Source organism: Epargyreus clarus, unplaced genomic scaffold (assembly GCF_041222505.1).
Source record: "Epargyreus clarus isolate Ecla_fem2 unplaced genomic scaffold, WU_Ecla_fem_2.2 ptg000007l, whole genome shotgun sequence".
NCBI lineage: Eukaryota > Metazoa > Arthropoda > Insecta > Lepidoptera > Hesperiidae > Epargyreus > Epargyreus clarus.
This window is the reverse complement of record NW_027332215.1, coordinates 4390687-4414479: the sequence shown is the minus strand read 5'-3', so window position 1 is coordinate 4414479 and position 23793 is coordinate 4390687. Positions and strand designations below refer to the sequence as shown.

Here is a 23793-nt window from a genome sequence, read left to right as displayed (position 1 = left end):
GTGATTAAATTGTCAATTTTATTACAGCAGCTGTAATTATTACATCACTGTAATTATCTTAAACTTCAAAACTTCAAAATCAAATAAGAATATTTTCCTAGTTTTACACACGAAGTAAGCTTGGTCTGCAGGTTTCCAATATGTGATACAAGACATCGCACACACATCCAGCATTAGAAACTAAACTAAAAGGACAGCAACATGCAAGCGCAAAATTAATCGACAAAGTGGCAAAATTAATTACGAACATTGCATGCGGTCACACAACAATCATGCACAATGTTGGATCGTTCCTGAGATGTTCGTGTTATAGCCGAAGACTATGACATTAAAACATATCACACTATTACTTTATAATACTATAAAAATATTATGTTTTACCAAAAAAAAAAAAACAGTCTTTTACAATTATATGTAATGTATAGAAATTAAAATTTAAAAGAAATGAAACAGTTTTGAAACATAACTATAAGATAACTAATAATATTGTTTTTTCCGATTGAATTATTATTATTTATTTATCGCTATAAACCCTAATAGCTTATAATTTATCGTACTATAATGGAAAACAACGCCTTAAAATTATATATATTTTTTTATAGCGTCAACTAAGTGAAGATTTTGTTTAGAAGATGTTATATACCAAATAGTGTTACTAAATAAATTTAGAACGATCGTGACTGGTATTTTCACGTATAATTCTGGTATATCACGATATAATTCTGGAAACGTGAGTAATTGTACTAATAATCTTATGTGAATAGGCCCTACCCTTTGGAAGTTGAATTCTAAGCTATTATATTATAATAATAACAATATTAGCAATCTATGTACATCAACCTTTGCAATACTCGATCTTTTGGTAGTAAACAAATATACCTTCTATATTGCAAGACAATGTTTCGAATGGGGAGTTCATTCATTGATTGATTCATGAAATTCGTTGAAATATGGAGCGCATCGTTTTTTCATGAATATCGAAAAGTCTTTGTCAGTCACTATTTATATCATAATTATGATATCGTTTTGTGTCAAAAAGTATTTACATACGTTCATGTCGCTAATTTATTAATCAGCCATTTTTTTAATTATCATAAGAGACTTAGAAATACAATCTGTGTCTTACGATAGTTGTTAAAATAATAATAATAATAAAATAATATGGCAATATACACTTATGAAATGATGATCCGTTGTTTATATGTTTGCTGACTGTATGACTAATTTTGAGACGTTTCGATATTAAATTTTGAAAAATCGCTAACTTTACAAATTTGTAATCAAAATATTCATGCAAAATCTACTAAACACCAATTGTCCGACACGCCCCGCCCTCCCCATTCGAAGCCGATAAACACAAGCCAACTGACCAATGTACCGATATAACTCGATATAATGCAGCACTTACTCGAGCCATTTCCAGGGCTCAGTGACCGGAGTGGTGATTGGTGTCGGAAACTGTGCAGTGCCAAACATACATCCGTCAGGTACACATTAGAAGCCGTCACAATGTTGTGTTGACAGGTCGTAATAAAAAAATCACTAATGATGTGAATGATGCGTTAAGCACGATTGTTTGTTGAGTCTCACTGGGCTCTAATCGTAATAGGATGAAGCGTGGAGAGCCTAAAGCATACTTGAACTCTATCCAATGCCACCATATCAGTCATATGTAGCAACAAAACACTCTTTCAAATAAAAAAAAAATTGAAATTGGTCTAGAAACATTCGAGTTTTTCAAGATTATATTCAATCCGGTTTTCCCTATTTTCCAGGAAAACACTTGGAAAATTCCTAATGTATTGCATACTAAAACCTGTCTTGTAAAATATGCTTTCAAAGCACCAAAACCCAGTTGAAATTGGATCAGTAGTTATTGAGGAAATCGCGGACATACAAACAAACATACATACTTAGCGGTCTAATATAGACCTTTATTAAAGTCGGTTAAAAATCATAAAATCTACAACTTTACTTTAATTGTAAGGCTTCTAGGAGGAAGAATTATTATCATAAATAATAAAGTTAAGCAAACTTCGATATAGGGCGCGTCTAAGGCGTTCTGCGCTACCGACTTTACATTATAAGCAAATGTTTTTCAGTCTCTAAGTCACTTCGCACAATTAAAACATGGAACAACTGGTCCAATGTGTATGTCCAGCTACTTAATTGTATTTTAAGGTACATACTTTACCTTGACAATTTAGCCAAGGATGACAGTGTGCGTGATGGATGTACGCTATCATCTATTTTTTTTTATATAATATAGGAGTAGCAGACGAGCATGCAGTCCACCTGATGGTAAGTGGCTACTGCCGCCCATGGACATCTGTAATCAACCCCAGATAGGATTAGATATTCCTACCTGAGGTCAGCCACAGATGCGCCGCTACCCCTGCGGACTAAGCTGGAACGCCTCGGAAAAGTATGTCTCCCTTACCACACCCTCCAAATTACTGAAAACTATAAAATCTGTCTGATACTTCTAAAATTTTAGACAATTGTTAATTAATTTTATAAAGGTATCTCTGAATCTAGTAAATCTAAAGTTACTTAATAATTTCTATTAATATTTATTCATGGTTTTTATTTTTACATAAAAAGACCCCTGACATTTCGAATCAGAACTTACTACGTAGTAATTATTAAGTTTTACATATCACACCATTCTATTTTACCATTTAAGCTGGTAATTATTAAAAAATAGAGGAATACTTATAAATGTATACTAATTTGAAATTTTAGTAAAAGTATGCTTTAAGATTCTTCTGAATTTGTTATAATACTTATTTACATATAATATATAATATTCTTTATTACACCTGACAACATCAGTGGTAGAACACCACACTACTGGATACAGTTTTAAAACACGAACAACGTCTAAAGCATAAATACAAGTATGACTTTAAAATATCACTATGCGCCTTTCACGCAATAAAAACTTATAAGAAATTATAGAATGAAATTAAATTTAAAGGATTTCAGAAGTATGCGTTAAACAACTGATTTTTTGTTGCCATATTAAGACAAGGTCCTGAATGTAGCCCATTCTAAATGTTTTAGTGAAATTTTGTTGATAGAAATTGCATTGGTTTGTCATTTTGTGGACCGTTCCAAATTATAAGTACAATATGTATTTCTCACTTTGCACGTATTTTACGTACTATCTCCGTATACTGAAGGTTAAGGGTGAAATCCTTCATGAGCATAATGCACAAACCCAAATTATCTATTAAATAATACTAAATTTAAATTAATTTCTCACAATGTCTTTCCTTGCTTCTTCCTAAAAACCTAAATAATGGCATGAGAAAGGCTTGTTTTTTTAATGATTATAAAATATTATTGTTTTCATGGTTACATAAATATCCAGTTAATGTTAAAATGAATATCTAACAAAATTATTGTAATACTTAGAAACCAGGCAGAAGTATATTTTAAACTACTTATATAGAAAACGTAACGAAAAAGTATATAAATAGTTTGATACTATAAATTCGTGTGTCACTTGTCTTAAGGGAATCTTACGCGATTAAAAATATGAAAGAGGTCCGCGTAGAATGTAATCGCCCCAGTAAAGTCAATTATAACCCAGATCTCCTGCCGAAATAGAGTTTAAGGACGAATGAACATTTCACCCAACTCTGAGAACATTAATTTCTGACATTGAATACGAATCCGGCCTTGTACTATCACGCAGATCAAACGCACGAAACGTATAGTTTATTTGATTATTTAATAGTATGGTTTTAGGACTTTTTATCTATAGAACTATAAGAAAACATATACTTTGTATTGATTATACACCCCAATTGCAAATTGTTTGGGGAAATTTGTACGTCTTTCAGGCGGAATAAAAGAAAAATGCGCACAGCATGTACATCGGAACGGATATTTAAACATTTAATTTAATATCACGCCCTACTTGACCACGGTAAGACGAGTGACATATGTAGATATATAATATTGCATCGGAATATAGTAAATATCATTTACATTGGTATAGTACCACGTAAATCTACCTTTCATAAGAACGGGCCATTGAGTTAATATAATTTAGGCAAAACAGTATTTAGACATAAGGTTGATAACCTTGCTATATTGATTAATCAAACATTTTTTAATATTCTTTAAACAGTATTTAATATTTTAAATATATGACGTCCGTTTTTTGTTGTTACATTAAGACTTATATGATATGCTTATAGACTGACGTATATTTATTACATTTCGATGCATTAAAAACACAAATATGTATGTGGATATATGAGGAATACTTCATAATTACTTAACCACTGAGTTATAATTTTAACCAATAAATTATAGTTATTGTTATATTTTGTTATGTAAACGGTCAGAAACAAAAGATGGATAATGTGAAATTGAAAAGGGTCCTAATTAACAATTACCAAAAAATATATTATTCACATCAAACTGATTACAAAATTTAATTGCTTTTGTACTTTTTATCAATGTTGAAGGATTTGAGCATTAATAGGCCTATTTCATCGTAACTTATAAAAATAGGTTATGATAAAAAATGGACACACCATTGAAATTTGGTTTAATTAACAAATACATATTTGTAATGATATAAGCCTTTTGTGTCTGACCGTCTGAGATTAGTGTTATATACAAAAGCGAATGGTCCACGTTAAAAAACATGTTATACAAGCAAAGCATACAGATATTGAATGAAGGGGAAGATGAAAACGTAATATACCGATAACTTGTTACACACATATTCAAAACAGATACATATTTCTTGCTTACATAGGTTTAGTGATGACTATTCATATTACATAAACAATTATTAGAATAAATTAATATTTTCATATCAAAATAAAATCGCTTGTAGATTATGAAACAAAGAGAGTTTTTTACTTAAAAATCTACTGCTAATATCAGTTTCATCAAATAAAAATATAATATTTAAAACAAAATATTTTGATGAACAAGAAATTAAATTATGACACTTATTTAAATTTCAATATACATTGTGTCAAATTTTGTTATTTTGTTTAGGCGCATAGTTGTCTGTAATAAGCTGCCATTATTTAAATATTATCCATTATCAAGCACATGTGTAATTAACTCCAGAAGTTGAAGACGCGTTACTTGCTTTCCGAGGAAGCTCAAACCTCCGATAAAACCAAACCGTATGTTTCATATAACTTCTATTCGTGTTCATTGTGATAGATTTACTATATTAATCATTGCGTTTCAACATAGATGGCGCTGTTTATCTAATTCTATGATATTCTTACGATTTGTCTCAAAAATGTATGCTATCTAAAATGGGGGTGTTTTCGTGTCTCACGTACACATCATAAAGAAAGAGCAAGAGGAGAATGGAAATACTACCATTTTGATTGAGGATCTTTATCGAGACATTAGACGAATATGGTATTATAATATTTGTACCTCGGCCTTGAGTTCGGCGACCTGCTCTTGAAGCTCGCGGACTCGCTCGGAGTCATCCATGTTGGAGCGCAGTTCGCCTTCAGTGGCCATCACCTCGTTCTGAAATTCGTTATAATTTTTTTTTACAAAATTGAGGTAGCAGCATACAGGCTAGTTTAGTTCTAAGGGGCATTTCAGTTTTGTTCTCAAGGCTAGCGACGTATCTGTGGTAGACTTCAGGTAGGAATGTAATCTTATTTGAGGTTGATTACAAATTTGCATGGGCGGCAGTAGCCATTTGCGGGTCTAGCTAGTCGGGTGGACTCCATGCTCGTCTGCTACTCCTATATTATAAAAAAGCTACAGTCTATCTAATGAAGTGGTGACCACCACAGATGTTCAATCACTGCTCACTACTCATGGCCCACTTTATTTAAATCCAAACAGGATTCAATTCTTATTTAAAGCCAGCTTATGGCCGGAGTGTTATAGTTTTCCCTAGCAGATTCTTCAAACCAAAAAAGAAAAAGATGGCGATCTTAACTTCGGAACATTAGAAATAAAGAAGACCAACCGATGTACCCTAAAGATAGACCAATCTTTCAGATTGGTCTATCAAAGGCCAGTCTCACAATGCAAATTCGGATGATGTCGAAGATATACTTAAGGACAATTGGAATGACGACATGTATAAAAAGTTAGTAATCAACTAGGAAGCTAGGAAGTGGCGCCCGCACTGTGCTCTACGGGGGCCCTGCGGTCTGCGGGCGCCACTGTGCTCTACGGGCGCCACTGTGCTGAGTGGGCGCCACTGTGCTCTACGGGCGCCACTGTGCTGAGTGGGCGCCACTGTGCTCTACGGGCGCCACTGTGCTGAGTGGGCGCCACTGTGCTCTACGGGCGCCACTGTGCTGAGTGGGCGCCACTGTGCTGTGCGGGCGCCACTGTGCACTACGGGCGCCACTGTGCTGTGGGGGCGCCACTGTGCTCTACGGGCGTCACTGTGCTGTGGGGGCGCCACTGTGCTCTATGGGCGCCACTGTGCTCTACGGGCGCCACTGTGCTCTACGGGCGCCACTGTGCTGAGTGGGCGCCACTGTGCTCTACGGGCGCCACTGTGCTGAGTGGGCGCCACTGTGCTCTACGGGCGCCACTGTGCTCTATGGGCGCCACTGTGCTCTACGGGCGCCACTGTGCTGTGCGGGCGCCACTGTGCTCTACGGGCGCCACTGTTCTGTGCGGGCGCCACTGTGCTGTGCGGGCGCCACCGTGCTCTATGGGCGCAGCTGTGCTCTACGGGCGCCACTGTGCTCTATGGGCGCCACTGTGCTCTACGGGCGCCACTGTGCTGTGCGGGCGCCACTGTGCTCTACGGGCGTCACTGTGCTCTACAGGCGCCACTGTGCTCTACGGGCGTCACTGTGCTCTACAGGCACCACTGTGCTCTATGGGCGCCACTGTGCTCTACGGGCACCACTGTGCTTTACGGGCGCCACTGTGCTGTGCGGGCACCACTGTGCTCTACGGGCGCCACTGTGCTCTACGGGCGTCACTGCGGTCTGCGGGCGCCACTGTGCTGAGCGGGCGTCACTGTGCTCTACGGGCACCACTGTGCTCTATGGGCGCCACTGTGCTCTACGGGCACCACTGTGCTCTACGGGCGCCACTGTGCTCTACGGGCGCCACTGTGCTGTGCGGGCGCCACTGTGCTCTACGGGCGCCACTGTGCTCTACGGGCACCACTGTGCTCTATGGGCGCCACTGTGCTCTACGGGCGTCACTGTGCTGTGGGGGCGCCACTGTGCTCTATGGGCGCCACTGTGCTCTACGGGCGTCACTGTGCTGTGGGGGCGCCACTGTGCTCTATGGGCGCCACTGTGCTCTACGGGCGCCACTGTGCTCTACGGGCACCACTGTTCTGTGCGGGCGCCACTGTGCTGTGCGGGCGCCACTGTGCTCTACAAAGGTACCCGACGCCATGGGAGTGACGTCGGGTTATGTGGGATTTTTAGCGCACTAAAATCCCCCCGGTGGCCGTCCTCAGCGTTTGGTGGAGAACTCCGGGATCTCCAACGGAACACAACCGCTGAACAATCTAACCGTATTACCGGATCAAAGTTCCTCTAATCAGTACCTGGCGCGCACCTATAAAAGCGAGAGCGCACTGAGCCTCGTTTTTATTTTTTACGTGGCGTACTGTGGATCGGTAAGATTAGATTAAGAAGGTTGGATTCTGTCAGTTTTCTTTAAATCTGTCTTTCATCTACAGAGTCTGACATTAAGACGACGCTACACCACCTTGTCTAGCCGTGGGAACAGCTCCGTCTACTACTTCACCCAGGACAGTCAACGGACCTGCACCTGTACTGCACGCGTACAAGGCAGTTCCTGGGTCTACGCGACGTCTAAAGGTGCATGAGAAGTGTTGTATATATGAGGTACTGGCAGCAACTCTTTGGCAAGTGTCAGACTTCAGTTATGATTTGAATATATAAAATGGTTTGAAAAATATAAAACGAGTCTTTCTCAATATAGATATTGTATAAATTAATTACAAGTCTAAGATATAACAAGAAGAGTGTGTCGAGGACGCCACACCGTCAGGAGGCCGTGTTAGCAACGACGGTAGAAGAAAGAAAATTTAATTATCACGGATGTGCGTGACGCGGATTAATGATTCCGACTGACTACAACTGATACGAATGCTACTAATGGGCGCTAGTGGCGGGCGCGGGATTAATGATGCCGTTACTACAACGGTTATATTCAGCTGATATTTACGGAAAAGATATACTCACTTTGAGTTTATACTCGGACACCTCCGTCTCGAGCTCGGCTATCCTCTGCGCGTCCTCCATGTTGCGTATGTTCGCTTGCATCGAGTCGTACTTGGCCTTGCTCTCGAGGTCCGTGTACTTGTGTTGGAACTCCCTCTGGCGCGCCTGCAACGCCCTCTCGCGTTGCATCGCCGCGTCTAACGACTCCCGCAACTGTCGCGCTTCCTCGTCCTGCCGCCGCAGCTGGTTGGTCGACACCTGGACTTGTGTGGACAGCTCCATCACCTGGAAATAATATTGCGTTGGGGTTTTAGTGAATGAGCTTTAAATCCTACTAATATAATAAATGCGAGTTTGCTAGCTTGCTTGTTTGCTTGCTTATCTTATTCAAGGCTTGGCAATTTCTAATAAGTAGAAATTGTGAGTAGTTTGGGGAATAAAAAAAGGACGAAAATAACATCTGATTGAGCCCGCCAAAACGTCAGCCAAAACTAGCGACAAACTTTCATGATGTGCGTCAGTGGCGGGCGCGGGATTAATGATGCCGTTAGTCTGCAACTGATATGAACTTTCATGATGTGCGTCAGTGGCGGGCGCGGGATTAATGATGCCGTTAGTCTGCAACTGATATGAACTTTCATGATGTGCGTCAGTGGCGGGTGCGGGATTAATGATGCCGTTAGTCTGCAACTGATATGAACTTTCATGATGTGCGTCAGTGGCGGGCGCGGGATTAATGATGCCGTTAGTCTGCAACTGATATGAACTTTCATGATGTGCGTCAGTGGCGGGCGCGGGATTAATGATGCCGTTAGTCTGCAACTGATATGAACTTTCATGATGTGCGTCAGTGGCGGGCGCGGGATTAATGATGCCGTTAGTCTGCAACTGATATGAACTTTCATGATGTGCGTCAGTGGCGGGCGCGGGATTAATGATGCCGTTAGTCTGCAACTGATATGAACTTTCATGATGTGCGTCAGTGGCGGGTGCGGGATTAATGATGCCGTTAGTCTGCAACTGATATGAACTTTCATGATGTGCGTCAGTGGCAGGCGCGGGATTATGATTATGGTGATTGAAAGTAAAAAGTGTAATAATAATGAAAGAATAAAATATTGTAATAATTAAGGGAAAATAACCCTAGTACGGAGTTTAGGAGTAAAGGAGTATAGGAGTGAAAGAAAATGTGAAAAGAAATTAATACTGTGTTAAAATATAATAAAGATGTAAGGAAATAGTATTGAATAATATAAACGTATAGGAAGGAGAAAGACAGTAATAATTATGGAATTGAACTATATAACTGGAAATGACATAAGTAGCTACATATTTACTCGGACTTGACTATAGGCGCCTAAAAATATATTATACCTAAAAAGAAATATACCTAAATAAAATGTATATTTGATAATACTAATACGCATAAAACGTCAGCGTAACATAATTGTGTAAAAATGGACATGACTTAATTTTTGTTTTCGGATTTGACTTTTATAAATATAATAGTAATGTAAGATCTACATGTATAAGGTAAATAATGTAATTAGTTCGTAAAAAAAAATCTATTTTCCGTTTTCTTTTATTGGTTTACGTTATTTTTATTTTGTATTTTTTTATATTTGTAGTCTTAACGCATATTACACGATCCTTACTATTATTTCATAAATATTTTACTGTTTTCAAAAAAATGTAAAATTAGAATTTTAATTTTTTTTCAATAACCCGTGGAGGTGTAGTGTGTGTAGGACTCATAGTTATATAATTTAGGTTAAGCTTAGTATTAAGAGAGTAGTAATAAAGACATCATACAAGCAAGACTCAATCCCTAAGAGCCTGCTACATTCATTACAATGATGCCGATGGACTGCAACTGATACGAATGCTAATGATTTGCGCTACTGACGGAGGCGGGATTATTGATGCCGTTGGACTACAACTGATATGAATTCTAATGATGCGCGCTAGTAAGAAAAATGAGGTCGGCGTAAATATGGGGAAGAAGTGTTCTATAGAAGGCTAGAAATGGATACAGAAATGTGAAACGACAGCCCACGCGCTGGACGGTCAACATTAATAAAAAATATCAGGTACAGCTTGTAAAACTAAAGTCCTAAACTGAAAAACTGACGTGAATTAGAAGGGAGCTACACTCAGCAGTGGGTGGCTGACTGATAAAACGAAGAAGACATAAGACAGTACCTTGAGTCTAAGCTCCTTGAGTTCGGTGAGGGCTTCCACCTCCCGGATCCTGGTGGACATGAGTTCCTCGTCAAGTTTCTGCATGTCTGCTGAGCGGCCCTCCCACGCCCGCAGCAGTTTCTTGGGCGTCGCCATGATGTCCGACACCACGTTCGACTGCACCGGCGGCGGCGGCGCCTCTTGACGATGCTCCTGTTATGTCATGGCATAAATGCGATATTATAATCCAGCATAAATATGATAGGTTCAGTTCGAGTTGGTCGCTACCTCTCTTCACCCACTCCGCTCTAGAGAAAAGTCAAGTTGCGATTATAACTCAGAAAAATGATATTGAATCCGCACCTGAAGGTAAAGCAAATGTGATAATGAAGGCAAGACTGCTACAAATAACAACACAATTGATCTATTCGTTGAATGTTATCTTAAACATGGAATCTATGCGTTCACAATGGACAATAAACGATATAAAATTAATATTTAAGAAAGGAAACAGTTCCGAAATAGCCAATTATCAACCAATAAGTCTAATATCAAACATATATAAGGTGTTCTAAAAAATAACATTAAAACTAATTTGAATTGGATTCTCAAGGATAGACCATATCTGTGTGGTAAAATATTTTGATGAATATTTTGATGAATAATAATAATTCCAAGAATATCCATTATGCAAGGCATTTGTGAATGATATACGTAGGATTCGGTTCAACATTGAATTGAATGAATTGGAACATCAATAGAAGCCTTGAAAAATCAAGGAATAGAAAAATTCATAAGGCAAAAAAAAATCTATATCCTAATAGAAAAGTACAAATAAGAATAGAAACAGAGGGTCTACCATTCCAAATATCCAGGGGAGTGAGACAGGGAGACCCGCTCTCGCCGAAACTATTATCGTCAATGTTAGAGGAAGTCATCAGATTGATGAAATCGGACAACATGGTAATTAAATAGAACACGATTAAATCATCTGAGAATCGAAGATGACATTATGCCTATAACAGATTACCCAAACAACCTTCAAACCATGCTCCAAGCTCTTTCATGGAAAAATAAAAAGGTGGGGTTACCTATAAACAAAGCAAAAAGCAAAACAATGACAAACAGATTCCAAATAAACATCTTAAGGGACGAGGAGAATATAGAATATGTAAATTCCTGTGTGTTCTTAGGTCATCTTATTGCCTTCGATTACACAATGTACTCAGAGATAGAAATATGGGAAGCAAAAGCATGGAAGAGACATTGGTCTCTTAAAGGAGTGCTAAAAGTTATACAACACAATATGGCAATTAATTAGTAAATTTAGTGGTGTAATATTACAAATAATGCTAATATTAATTACTGGTCACAGGGCCGTGGAAGCTAGTGCGTCGTGGCTGACCAGAGGTATATTGTTTTCACCTGTACGTTATGATTACTGCAAAAGCATCTAAATTTTTCAAGAACCGATTAATCAAGGTAACAAATATCATACAGTAACACTTACCTGAAGATGTCTCTGCCAAGATTCTGAGAGTTCAGCGACGCGCTGACCGAGATCCTTCAAAGAGAGGTTGGCTTCCGCCTCTCGCAGCTTAACAGCTATCAGCTCGTCCTGAAATTAAAGATTGATTTTTCTTTTTATTTTTCTAAACGAAGCTTTTTAATATACAGGAGTAGCAGACGAGCATGCAGTCCACCTGATGGTAAGTGGCTACTGCCGCCCATGGACATCTGGAACCAACCCCAGATAGGATTGGATATTCCTACCTGAGGTCCAACAGAGATGCGCCGCTACCCCTAAGGACTAAGCTGGAACGCCTCGGAAGAGTACGAATTGTTATAAAAGCTTTTAATACACAGATTAAACTGGATTTCTCTTCAGAACAGTTTAATTTTAAAATACCCAGCAAATCTCTGGTCGCAAGTAAACAAAGAAACGTTTCAATATGTATATAAAATTACGTTAATCTGATGGACTGCATTTATGTATTTAATAAGAAATGTATGTGAATACTCGCAAGAAGTAAGTAAGTATACCTGAACAATAAATCTATATTTATAAGGTAGTAAGGGAATAAGGGAAATAATACTGATTGTGCCAATTCAATCCAATATTGGAAATTCTACCTCGAAAGGGATAAAATACGAGGAGAAAAATTGTTCGTAAAGCCGTCAATTTGATAGCAAACAAATTTTGTATTTGACTTTTGGGAGAAGCATAAATTTTCTACGCAAGTAGCGGGTCGAGGGGAGCCAACGACCGCGCCCCGGGAGCATTGACCTCAACCTCGGCGCAGACGCACGCTCGACCGTTTTATAATTTGTAACAATTTCATTACGATATTATATCGCTCGTACCAAGACCGGGTTTTATTGCTGCATAACATCAAGTCAACTTGCTCTTCGAACATAAATAAATATCTTATTTGGTATTTTCTGAAAAAAAAAAACAACTCCCATGGCGCTAAAACGGGGATTGAAAGTTTGTTTGAAAATCTGATAAATTTGAACTAATTCCACACGTGGCGAAATGGCCGGAAGATATTCTGGCTAGCTGGAGATTACAGTCCCCCACCAGCATCGACAAAATAATCAGGATTAAGTAGGAAGTCTGTGGAAGAATAAACTTAAGATTGAAGAAACTGATGAACATATTGAAGGCTTACACCATAAAGACATTGGAATTATCAGGAACCCGTATTGGTGTCAAAAGGCTAGGATTAGAGTGGGCCACGAGACAACAAACCCGATTAAGATACAAACAGGGGTACCACAGGGCTGTATCTTATCTCCACTGATATTTAATGTCTATGCAGAAGTAATTTTCCATAAATTACCTGAAAGCAGTGATACGACACCCCATTACCAACATACGGTACGCTGACGACACCGCTTAGATTTCTGATAATCTGACATCAGGACAGGAACTTGTAAATAATGTTACTAAGACAAGTAAGGATATAGGGCCGAGCTTCAATATCGCTATAACTTTGCACACAGGTTGTATATGTATATAATGTGGACAAGCAATAAGAAAGTATTTTTTTGTAAATTACACCCATAATAAGGGGGTAGAATGTTTTTATAGAATGGAAATTATATGAAATGGATATAAAGTTGAAGAAAAGATTTTTGGTTAGAAATAAAATTAATGAATCGTGTATGGAAATTCCATCCCTAAGGGGTTAAAATGTGGGTTGGCGAAAATTTTGTACTATTATTTCATTTTATTATGTACGTGTACGAACTCGCAACCAAATACAAAAAAAAAATCAGTATGACAAATAAAAAACCTAGTATAAAACCTTAAATCAAATAAAATTACTTTGTAGCCACACAAAACTTGTTTATTAGCCAACTCACTAGTGTTAATACGAGTACATGTCGGAGTTGTATAAATTCACTCTCATCATTCATGCCAAGCGCGCGAAAAGGAATGTATCTTAAAAAAACAACAATCTGCCGCATACAGAACCTCCTCCTCCTTTTCGACCTTCGTTAGTCAAATAGAACAGAACAAATCGATGTTAGTTAAAATAGACGTACTTGCAAGTGCGCCACGTTATTATCGACCCGTTGTCGCCGGAGGCTCTTGTTCTCGTTCTCGAGCTCGCTGATCCTCGCGGTGAGCTCCCGTTCCGCGGCCTCTCTCTCGGCGGCGTGAAGGCGAGCTCGTACCAACTCTCTCTGCAGACAACGCGCAAGCTCCTCCCCCTTCGCGCTCGAACCCTCGGTGCCCTCTAGCGACGATTGACGGGAGTTGTTCTGAAGATTGTAATAGCAATATTTAGTGACATAAAAGATGTTCTTTTTTTGCGATTTTTGTCATAATCCATATTTTTATTGACCCTCTTGGCCACACAGCTCATAAGAACAGGACGCAAGAGTTTAATGTAATTGTCAATTGTAGATTGGTAAACTTCAGTGATCTTAAGGATTTTTTATGGAAGACTCATTTTTAAATATAGAAGATTAAATTCATATGTACATTATTAATCTTTTAATATTATTTTCAGCATTATTCACATTGTAAAACTGTAGTTTTGTCACGACTACAACATATAGTCGTCACAATTTAATAGACCCATTTTGACACATGCCATCGCTAGGCTCTAAGCATGTGACATACAAATCGATAACCAAAGAAACTAATTTTTACGACAAATCGATTACAACCACGCATCGTATTGTATAAATTACTTAATATTTTTTAAACAGAATATTTATTCTATATTTTTCTAAACCATCTAAATATTCAATAAACAGGAGAAAAGAAAATAAATTCTAGTGTAATTTAAAAATGTAATCCTTACAAGATTAAATAAAGCCTCGGTCGTAAACTGTATTTTTTTTTGGTTTTATCATTCATTAAGAAACAAAGATTTGATTATTTTATTGTTGTTATAATGAAAAAGGGATAAATAATTAGTTATTGCTAATTCTAAGTTTCGATTATTTGAAAGTTAATCGATTATGGGTTCTCCCGAATGCTTTGAAGCTGCAAGCTCTAACCGTCATATGGTCGTAAGTTCCCTACTAAAAAGTTAGTTTAAGACATTAATGACATTGGGATGGCATGTGTCAAAATGGGCCTATTAAATTGTGACGACTATAGTTACTTACATTTTTAGTCTATACACTGATTTAGCAACGAATGGACCTCAAATATGCTTTTAATGTGTGAATTGCAAGTGTTACAGAACAAAAAAGGGGCTACAAAGCCGACAAGGTATTATTTTACAAGCATTTATTTAACTTGCAATGTATGTATGTTAGTTCGAGTCAAATCTTTCAAGTTGAATTTGGCCAACTTCCAGGTATCTGATCGAGGTAAAATTTTGCAAGCACGTGTAGATAGCATGACGATGCATGTTATAATCAAATGGCAATCTATAGCATGGCGTCGGTGACAGTTGTCAATCGTGACATAATTGTTATTGAAAACTGTCAATGTGACACAATAAGGCATGTTAAATATTTTTTAAATCTCTCATTACAATGTAACTGGAATGTCTCTTTAAGTACTTATGTGTGGACATGTTTACATTGAATTTCGGCATTTCGACACATTGAATTTATGAAAGTATTATTCATGGGTCTTATTAGTGGTATTACATAGACAACTGTTATACTATCATCTGCATTAAGTATATGCACAAGTACATGCATAAGAATTTGCACGAAAAGGGCAAAATATGCAGCGAAGGGCAAAATAGGTCTAAAATAAATATAATCCGATGTGTAGTTTTTTTATAATATAGGAGTAGTAGACGAGCATGCAGTCCACCTGATGGTTAGTTGCTACTGCCACCCATGGACATCTGTAATCAACCCCAGATAGGATTAGATATTCCTACCTAAGGTCGGCCACAGATGCACCGCTGGACTAAGTTGAAACGCCTCGGAAAAGTCTGCGTCCCTTACCACACCCTTCAAACCAGAACACAGCAGAGCCTAATACTGCTGGTATAACCGAAATAGGTGTGGCTAGTGTCGCCGGAGTCGAACCACAACGGATTCTACCTTCAAGAGTGGAGTGTTCCTATCTCGTCCTGCGCGACAGCGCCTGCACCTCGCGGGCGACTGCTAACGTCTCGACGCGATTAAATTCAGAGTGGACTAGCAGTTTGTCGCGGACTATACCCACCTCAGCGATAGTCATCTTCAGCGATCGTATCTTGTCCTGCGCGACGGCACCTGCACCTCTCAGGCGAGCGCGTGCGCAATGCGATTAAATTCTGAGCGGACTAGCAGTTTGTCGCGGTCTGTACCCACCTCAGCGATAGTCATCTTCAGCGATCGTATCTTGTCCTGCGCGACGGCACCTGCACCTCTCAGGCGAGCGCGTGCGCAATGCGATTAAATTCTGAGCGGACTAGCAGTTTGTCGCGGTCTGTACCCACCTCAGCGATAGTCATCTCCAGTCCTGCGCGACAGCACCTGCACCTCGCGGGCGAGCGCGAATGTCGCGATGCGATTCAATTCAGGGCGGACTATACCAACCTCAGCAATAGTCATCTCGAGCGAGCGTATCTCGTCCTGCGCGACGGCGAGCCGCTGCTGCGCGTCGACGTGCGCCCGCCGCAGCGCCTGCACCTCGCGGGCGAGCGCGAACGTCTCCTCCTCGCCCTCCGCGCGGTCCACCTGCCCGCGGACCAAGCGCTCCGCGAGCGCCGAGCTCTCCTTCTCCAGGAGCTCCACGCGCTGCTTGAGGAGACGGTTCTCTTGCCGTAGGCACTGTTGGTTAAAATATAAGGATATATAAAATTCTCGTGTCACAATGTCAGTTACCGTCCTCCTCCGAAACGGCTTTACCGATTATCACCAAAGTTTATATGCATATTCAGTAGGTCTGAGAATCGGCTACTATCTATTTTTCATATCCCTAAGTGATAAGGATAAGTTATAATTATTCACCCTTAACACTTTTTTATTTATAGAACGTTGTCAACTAACTACTATCACACGCTGGCTCATACGCCCGCGAGAGTGACCAGCGTGGAACTTCTTCTCACTTCGAGAAAGGCCCATGCTTCCTCTCAAAGTGAAAAGGATTACGATATAACTAGTCTGTATGATTAACTTCACATATTTTTATTTCTCAGTAGGTTTTTCACGATATTTACTTCGACAGCAAGTGCAACCGATAATTATTTTTATAATAGAACTTTAAAAAACATAAAAATTCAAAAAGCTTGGGATTCAAACATGGAATACCGGTTAACACATAGAATTTCAAACTTTAGTCAATTGAACTTGTTATCCTTGATTCAGTTAATTTTTAATAATGAAACCGTTATCATACTTTACTTACATACGAATAAACTAGTTACTAAAAATAAAATAGCAATTCATTTAGTCGATATCGTATTATACGAGTACAATGACAAGTATAAAAATGAAAATTCAACTAGTTCGTAGTTTAGTAAAAAATATTAAAATTAATAGATGTGAGTAATTAACTAGAATTATTTTTCTTGGATGTGGTACATCTTCTTAATAGAGATATTAATAATAGTTATGAGTACAACTACTTGCGTAGATATAATTATTTAGAAGTCGACATACGAAAAAATAATCATTGTGTAATGAATTACACATACACAAATAATATTTAGCTAACGCAAGTTACGAATAGTAAAAATTCAACTTACTCTAAGCACTGCGATGTCGCCTTGCTCCTTTGTCTTGATGACTGTGTACTCCTTCTCCAACTTCTTCATTTTCTTTGGATTGACCTTGATAGAGTAAGCGAGGTTCATAAACGTGTCCTGATCTGCCTCTGCCTTCGCAGGCAGCTCCTTTTGTATGTACTGAAACAAATGACAAACAGTTTAGTGATGCTATCGTCATAGTTAACCTATTACTGTGCCACTGCTAGTCCTCTCAGAATGAGAAGGATTAGCCCATTGTCAACCGCGCGGGCCAAGTGCATATTAATATGCGTCATGTTTCTTTGAGGACATATTTTTTATATCTCACGAATAACGAATTAATATCTAATTGAAAATTCAGTGGTCCTGCAGAGGTGGTTATATTTCTACAGAATTCATAGGCATGCATTTCTTAAAAGAATATTATTTTGTCTTACGACGTTATCGTCGTTTGTGTAAAATTAATAATAAGAATATAAATGAAATTTAATTAAAAATAATGCGACAAATGTGAGTCAAAATCTCATATCGGTTTCGTACCAACAAATTTTTTTTTTTTTTTATTTTTTTTTAATATTTATTATCATAGAAGTAAATGAAATGTGAAAATTTAAATTGTCTAACTATTATGGTTCAATAGAAAAAGCGAAAAACGCCGAAAAGTAGCGGTATCTAATATGACGACTTCCATTTCTTTTGAAGCATTTTTTGTTTCAAGTGTCTGTCCATTCCGGTTTAAGAGATAGTGCCCTATGACAGACACACAGACGGACAGACAGCGGAGGCTTAGTAATAGTGTTCAGTTTTTACCCCCCGGAAACAGAACTACGGAGTCTTAATTAATTAAAAGAATAGAAAGGAAACGAGTGTCCATGTAAAACATTACGGTTTTAGTCTAATTAAAATGTACACTTAGTTTTGATAACAGCAGTTATGAATTAAAACATTACAAAGAACAAAAGAAATTATTTTTTCACAGTATAAAATTATCCAGCAGTATTATGCACAAAGTAATTTAAAAATAACTTTTTGAGCACAATGCAAACACTAACATTTGTAAAGATTAATGTTTACAAATAGTTAATATTCATTAATTTATCATTTCCATGTGATATACCGTTTACACACTAAAATAAACTTCACAAAAATAACAAACCTTATTTTAGCAGAACTATATTATTATAAAAACAATAGAACGAATACTGTATTGAAATTAGTCTGGTGTAATGAAATAATTGCACCTTATCAGTGTGATAGCGAGCGATAACACTTGATACGGTAGATGAATCATACCTTATAACGAGCTAATGTATTTATTATGTGTAATACGTTAACTGGAGTGTCTGTCAGTATTATTTGGTAATTGTATTGTATTATATGCTAAAATCTCGTGCTATAATGTAAAGTTTTGCACAAATATGTAGGCGATATTTTGATAATTGGAATAGATTTTTTTGCTACATAATAATTTCAAGTAAATATACAAATAATAATAATGGTAATAACCATACGTTAGTTATATTTATGAAATAAATACTTATATATTGCTTAAAATTTTTGTCTTTTTCAATGTGTTTGCATCTTGACTGATGTAGAAATATCTTCAAGGCGGATGAACTGATTCAAATGGAAAATTCATATTAAGGTGACGAATTGTTCAGGGAGGTAATAGCAGCTTTTTACATTCATTCCGAAAATTTGTTTGAACATGGGGCACCCTTCGTGGCTCCTAAATGCAAATAAAATATAACCTACGAAGGACGCAGCAGAGCACGCGCATGTCTTTTACCAAGATTAAGAATAATTGTTATCTTTAGTCTTTCTATAAATATAAACGTTAGGAGCCTCTCTGTAGTAGATAACTGCTGTATTTAGGTTTAAGATAAGATACATTCAGAAACTAATATGAGGCAAAAATGCATCAGTAGTTGATCACAGGTCGCAATTCGTATACATGACCTATTTGTGGGTTACGTCCAAGAATGGCAGTGGCCGCTTAAGACCACAAGGATCGCTTGATTGCTCGCTCTAATAATTTAACATTAAATTGCTTATATACATATAAGATCACATGCTGAATTGTTTATAAAAAAGCTAAAATGTAGATAAATTCCAAACAATTTCAACTGTCAACATGAACCGCACGGTTTCACTTTTTGCGTTTTTACACATTGACACGATTTTTTTTTATATTTTCCTATTAAATACGGCAAAGCAATACACGTATAGGCGCACTTTTAGGGTTCTGTGTCCAAACGGTAAAATCGGAACCCTATAACTAAGCTTCCTTTGTCTGTTCGTCTGCACCCTGTCACATGGCTCTATCTGTTGAACCGTGATAGATAGACACATGAAATTTTAACAGAGTATGTGTGATGGTCACCACTGTAACAATAAATACTAAAAATAAAAATACCTTCATAATAAATAGGGGTCGCCATACAAGAAACCACTATTTTTCAGCGTTTTAGGATTTATCTATTGAAGGTAAACAGTTTTAATTTTCACAATGTACTTCCATGGCTGCTGTGATAAAAAAAATACTAAAATATGTTGGTGGTACGGAACCGAGTGTGCGAGTGTACTCGAGTCAACGCCCGAGAGTTCTATAAGTGCGAACTTAGCCAGTCAAATTAAATCATTTTTTAAAATTCAAAATAGGTTCTTTACATAGCACTTTTTGAATGTCAATACAACTACCACCAGTTCATAAGGTGTTTCGTTATGCAGAGCAATACTTAATAACTTATTAATATATAATGTACTAAAATTTAAATCATAATATTGTTAATTCGCTTTTTTTAAATAATAATAATGTAGTGCCATTACGATTTTTTGAGAAAATAAATATGTAAGCTGTGTTCACCTGTGATTGCAAGAACACGATTGAACAATAAATTATATGTTTTGAAATTAAGGACCGATCTAGTGTTGGTGAACCTTAAAATAAATAAATATATTCACCTTGAGTATGCTCTCCATGTCGAGCGAGAGCAGATCGTTCTTGCCGAGGGTGAGCATGGCCAGTGCGACCTTGAACACGATCTCGATGCCCTCCGAGAGGAACACGTCCATGATGCGGCACGCGAGCGGCAGCGAGAGCGTCGTCGTGAACAGCGTCAGGAACCAGCTGCTAGCGTATATCGACGTGCTGAAACTCTGTCGGGCAAACCGCTTCAGTAAGTTACAAAAATATTTAATTATCTAGCTGACCCGGCAAACGTTGTTGCCATATAAATAAAAAAATGTTAAGGGTGGACAACCCTAAGGACTATGCTCCTAAGGACTAAGCTGGAACGCCTTGGAAAATTATATCTCCTTTACCACACCCTTAAAACCAGAAACATTGTGTGTTAAGGGACACATACTTTCTGAGCATTCCAGCTTAGTCCTCAGGGCATCTGTGGCAGACCTCAGATGGGAATCGGATCTTATCTAGGATTTAATGGGGTCTTATAGTAAGAAAAAAGGTGACTGTCTTATAAAAGTTAACATTAATGTTAATGTTACATTATTACCTATCAGTGACCGCATATATATTTTCTGTCCTTGGGGTTAATACGAATACTTAGAAAATCCTTAACAGTTAAAGTTAGGTCAGCAGTAGTGTAAATCTCAATGGACGCTATGGGCCTTAATTCCTCTCCTCCTATTAGTAATGTCCCCAGTGGCGGACTAAGGCCGTCGGAGAAATGACAAATATGTCATAGAATTATTCGCCTGTGATACCTTTTTTTTCGCTGAGTGATACACATTTCATAGATTGTTTGGTTCTGACGACCTTTTTTCACCAACTGTATTTGGAGGCCCCCAAGATCGGAGGTCCGGGGCGGATCGCCCCTTCCGCCCCACCTTAAGCCGCTAGAGAATGTCCCTCTTAGTAATGAGGCCGGAGACTCACCTGCGACTGGAAGTGCACGTGCAAGTCGGGCAGCAGCTCCTGCACGAGGTTCTCCAGCTGGAACATGCACAGGCCGAGCTCCGCCATGCTCGGCTTGAACATGTCCCGCATGCGATGCTGTTGCATTATCTTCACCAGCACCGCGAACGCCTCCTCCTCCGGCATCTGGAAATTACAGCTTTGCTATGAATAATTGGCCGAATGCAAGTCGAACTAGAAATTAATTATTACTTGCTAAACGACGAAGGAAAACATCGTGAGGAAACCTGCATACCTGAGAGATTTATAAGAAAAAATCTCAAGGTATGTGAAGTCTACCAATACGCACTTGGCCAGCGCGGTGGACTATGGCCTGATCCTTCTCATTCTGAGAGGAGACCCGTGCTCAGCAGTGGGACGGTAATGGGTTGATGATGAAGTTGAACTCGCTACGGGAGGGTTCCGTACCACCATTTTTTTAGTTTTGTTATTTGTTATTATAGCAACCATTGATCTGTATAAGTTATGAAAATTTGAACTGTTTACTTATTAATTCAATAGATAATGCGAAAAACGTGGAAAAGCAGTAGTTATTAAATACCCCCATTTATTTTCAACTTTGTTTTAATTTTAAGTATTTGTTGTAATACCGGCTACTATTATACATACTCCGTAAACATTTCAAGTGTCTATCTATTACGTTTTAAGAGATAGAGCCCTGATAGCGGACGCTTAGTAATAAGGTTCCTATTTTACCCTTTGGGAATGAAACCCTAAAAACTATCTATTAGTTTTGAAAATCAATAAAATAATTTAGGAAGGCCTAGAGAGGCTGCATGGCGATAGTCGAATATTATCTTCTGTTAAAAAAGTGGCATAGACATAATGTTTTGACTGTGCATCTACCACCGCCACATGTATCTAGCGTGAGATAGTTTTGCCTGGTGACATATATGAGGCGAATATTTTAGTCCTCAGGAGTGGCAACGTATTGGCTCTAAGTAGAATCTCATAAATATGGAGTGATGAATTGTGATGAATTTTCATGAACGACAATCACTATTTTTATAAAAAGTTTTCACTTAAATCTTAAATACGACAAGACATTCAGCAAAAAGGTAGAAAAATCTGAGGTGCTACGGATTCGTACCCTCAGCTCCCCGCAAGAAGAGCAGATTGTCAACTCTTCACTCGTATTCATGATACAAGATTGTACTTAACCACCAGAGTCAATATCACTTTACGTCTTTGACTAAGAAGGATTTCCAAAGCGATTGAGATGAAAATTATCAACAAACGTTACCTGCATAAGCAGCAAGCCGACTATGAACCCGGAGCCCTGGCAGTAGCCGACCTCGCGGTCGTGGAGGGAGTAGGCCTTCATCACGTTGAACAGCGACTCCTGGCCGAGCCCGTCCTTCTCCTTGAAGAAGTCGTGCTCGGGGTACGTGCGCGCTATGTCCCTACGGATCACTTTCTCGCACGCTGATTTCGCCTGTGGACAAAAGATGCGATTAAAATCTGGTCATTGATATATCTATGGAAGACGATGGGTCTGCTCACAAAAATATAATAATAATAATAATAAAATATAATAAAAAAAAATAAGTGATAAAAACGAAAAGGTACTATAAATATTTAAATGGCATTACAATTTGAAGGTGGTAGAATCCGTCGTGTTAAGATTCCGACAGCACCACCGCAATATTTATAAGTAAAGAATATAAATGATTTAAGAGAAACACAAAACATCAACATACTAATTTTGAAATATTACGTGTAGGCGAAATTATTGGCTTTACAGAGCTCCTGTCAAGTCGGAAGCCTAGTGCATAGGCCACCTGTGCCCCTTAGGGTAAAAACGGAACAAACTAAATCCTACGTTGTACTGAACATTCTAAAACAGGTAGCCTGTATACTATAAATATACTATAAACTATAAATTCTTGGAGAACAAAACGTCCGTTTCGAATGATGTGAAACATTGAGCCAAAAAAATGTTAATTACGCGAAATGTTTAAATTGATTAATGGCGGGAACTTAACTGCCAAATTAATATGAAAAAATATGTATTTTCTTAAAATTGAGGCTTTTCCTTTAGTTTGTGATTTATCATTACTTCCCAGATTTTGATCCTTATAAGCAACACTATCAGAGAGTGGAATAATATACAGGTTGTATTTTTTTTTCAAAATTAACTTGTTCGATTCCCGGCTAAGGAAAAAGATATTTAAAAAACTAATGGTGCAGTTTTAGTTTTTATCAAAATCGGCCTCGTAACTCCTTTCAGCATTTTTCGCTAATCCTTATGGTTTCGGATTTGGCCCTGAAGGCCTGTTTGAAAAATTCACCCTGTATACAGTAGTTTAGTTAGTTTTCATTTACTATC

The 23793-nt window shown here is 38.2% G+C and overlaps 1 protein-coding gene across 6 annotated transcripts in view; it reads right to left on the bottom strand.

Annotated features, from left to right (window-relative positions):
• Evi5 (ecotropic viral integration site 5) overlaps positions 1-23793 on the bottom strand; it is a 142761-nt gene that overhangs the window by 6673 nt on the left and 112295 nt on the right. For 5 of the 6 annotated variants that reach the window (XM_073074403.1, XM_073074399.1, XM_073074400.1 and 2 more), the window contains 10 exons: positions 22708-22899; positions 21426-21590; positions 20489-20683; positions 17525-17683; positions 16374-16607; positions 13917-14135; positions 11875-11982; positions 10386-10577; positions 8205-8468; positions 5428-5526 (listed from right to left, as the gene is read on the bottom strand). In XM_073074403.1, coding sequence (XP_072930504.1) covers positions 5428-5526; positions 8205-8468; positions 10386-10577; positions 11875-11982; positions 13917-14135; positions 16374-16607; positions 17525-17683; positions 20489-20683; positions 21426-21590; positions 22708-22899 — 1827 coding nt within the window. Of the gene's footprint in view, positions 1-1408; positions 1459-5427; positions 5527-8204; positions 8469-10385; positions 10578-11874; positions 11983-13916; positions 14136-16373; positions 16608-17524; positions 17684-20488; positions 20684-21425; positions 21591-22707; positions 22900-23793 lie in introns of all 6 variants that reach the window. The other variant, XM_073074404.1, reaches the window with a different exon arrangement.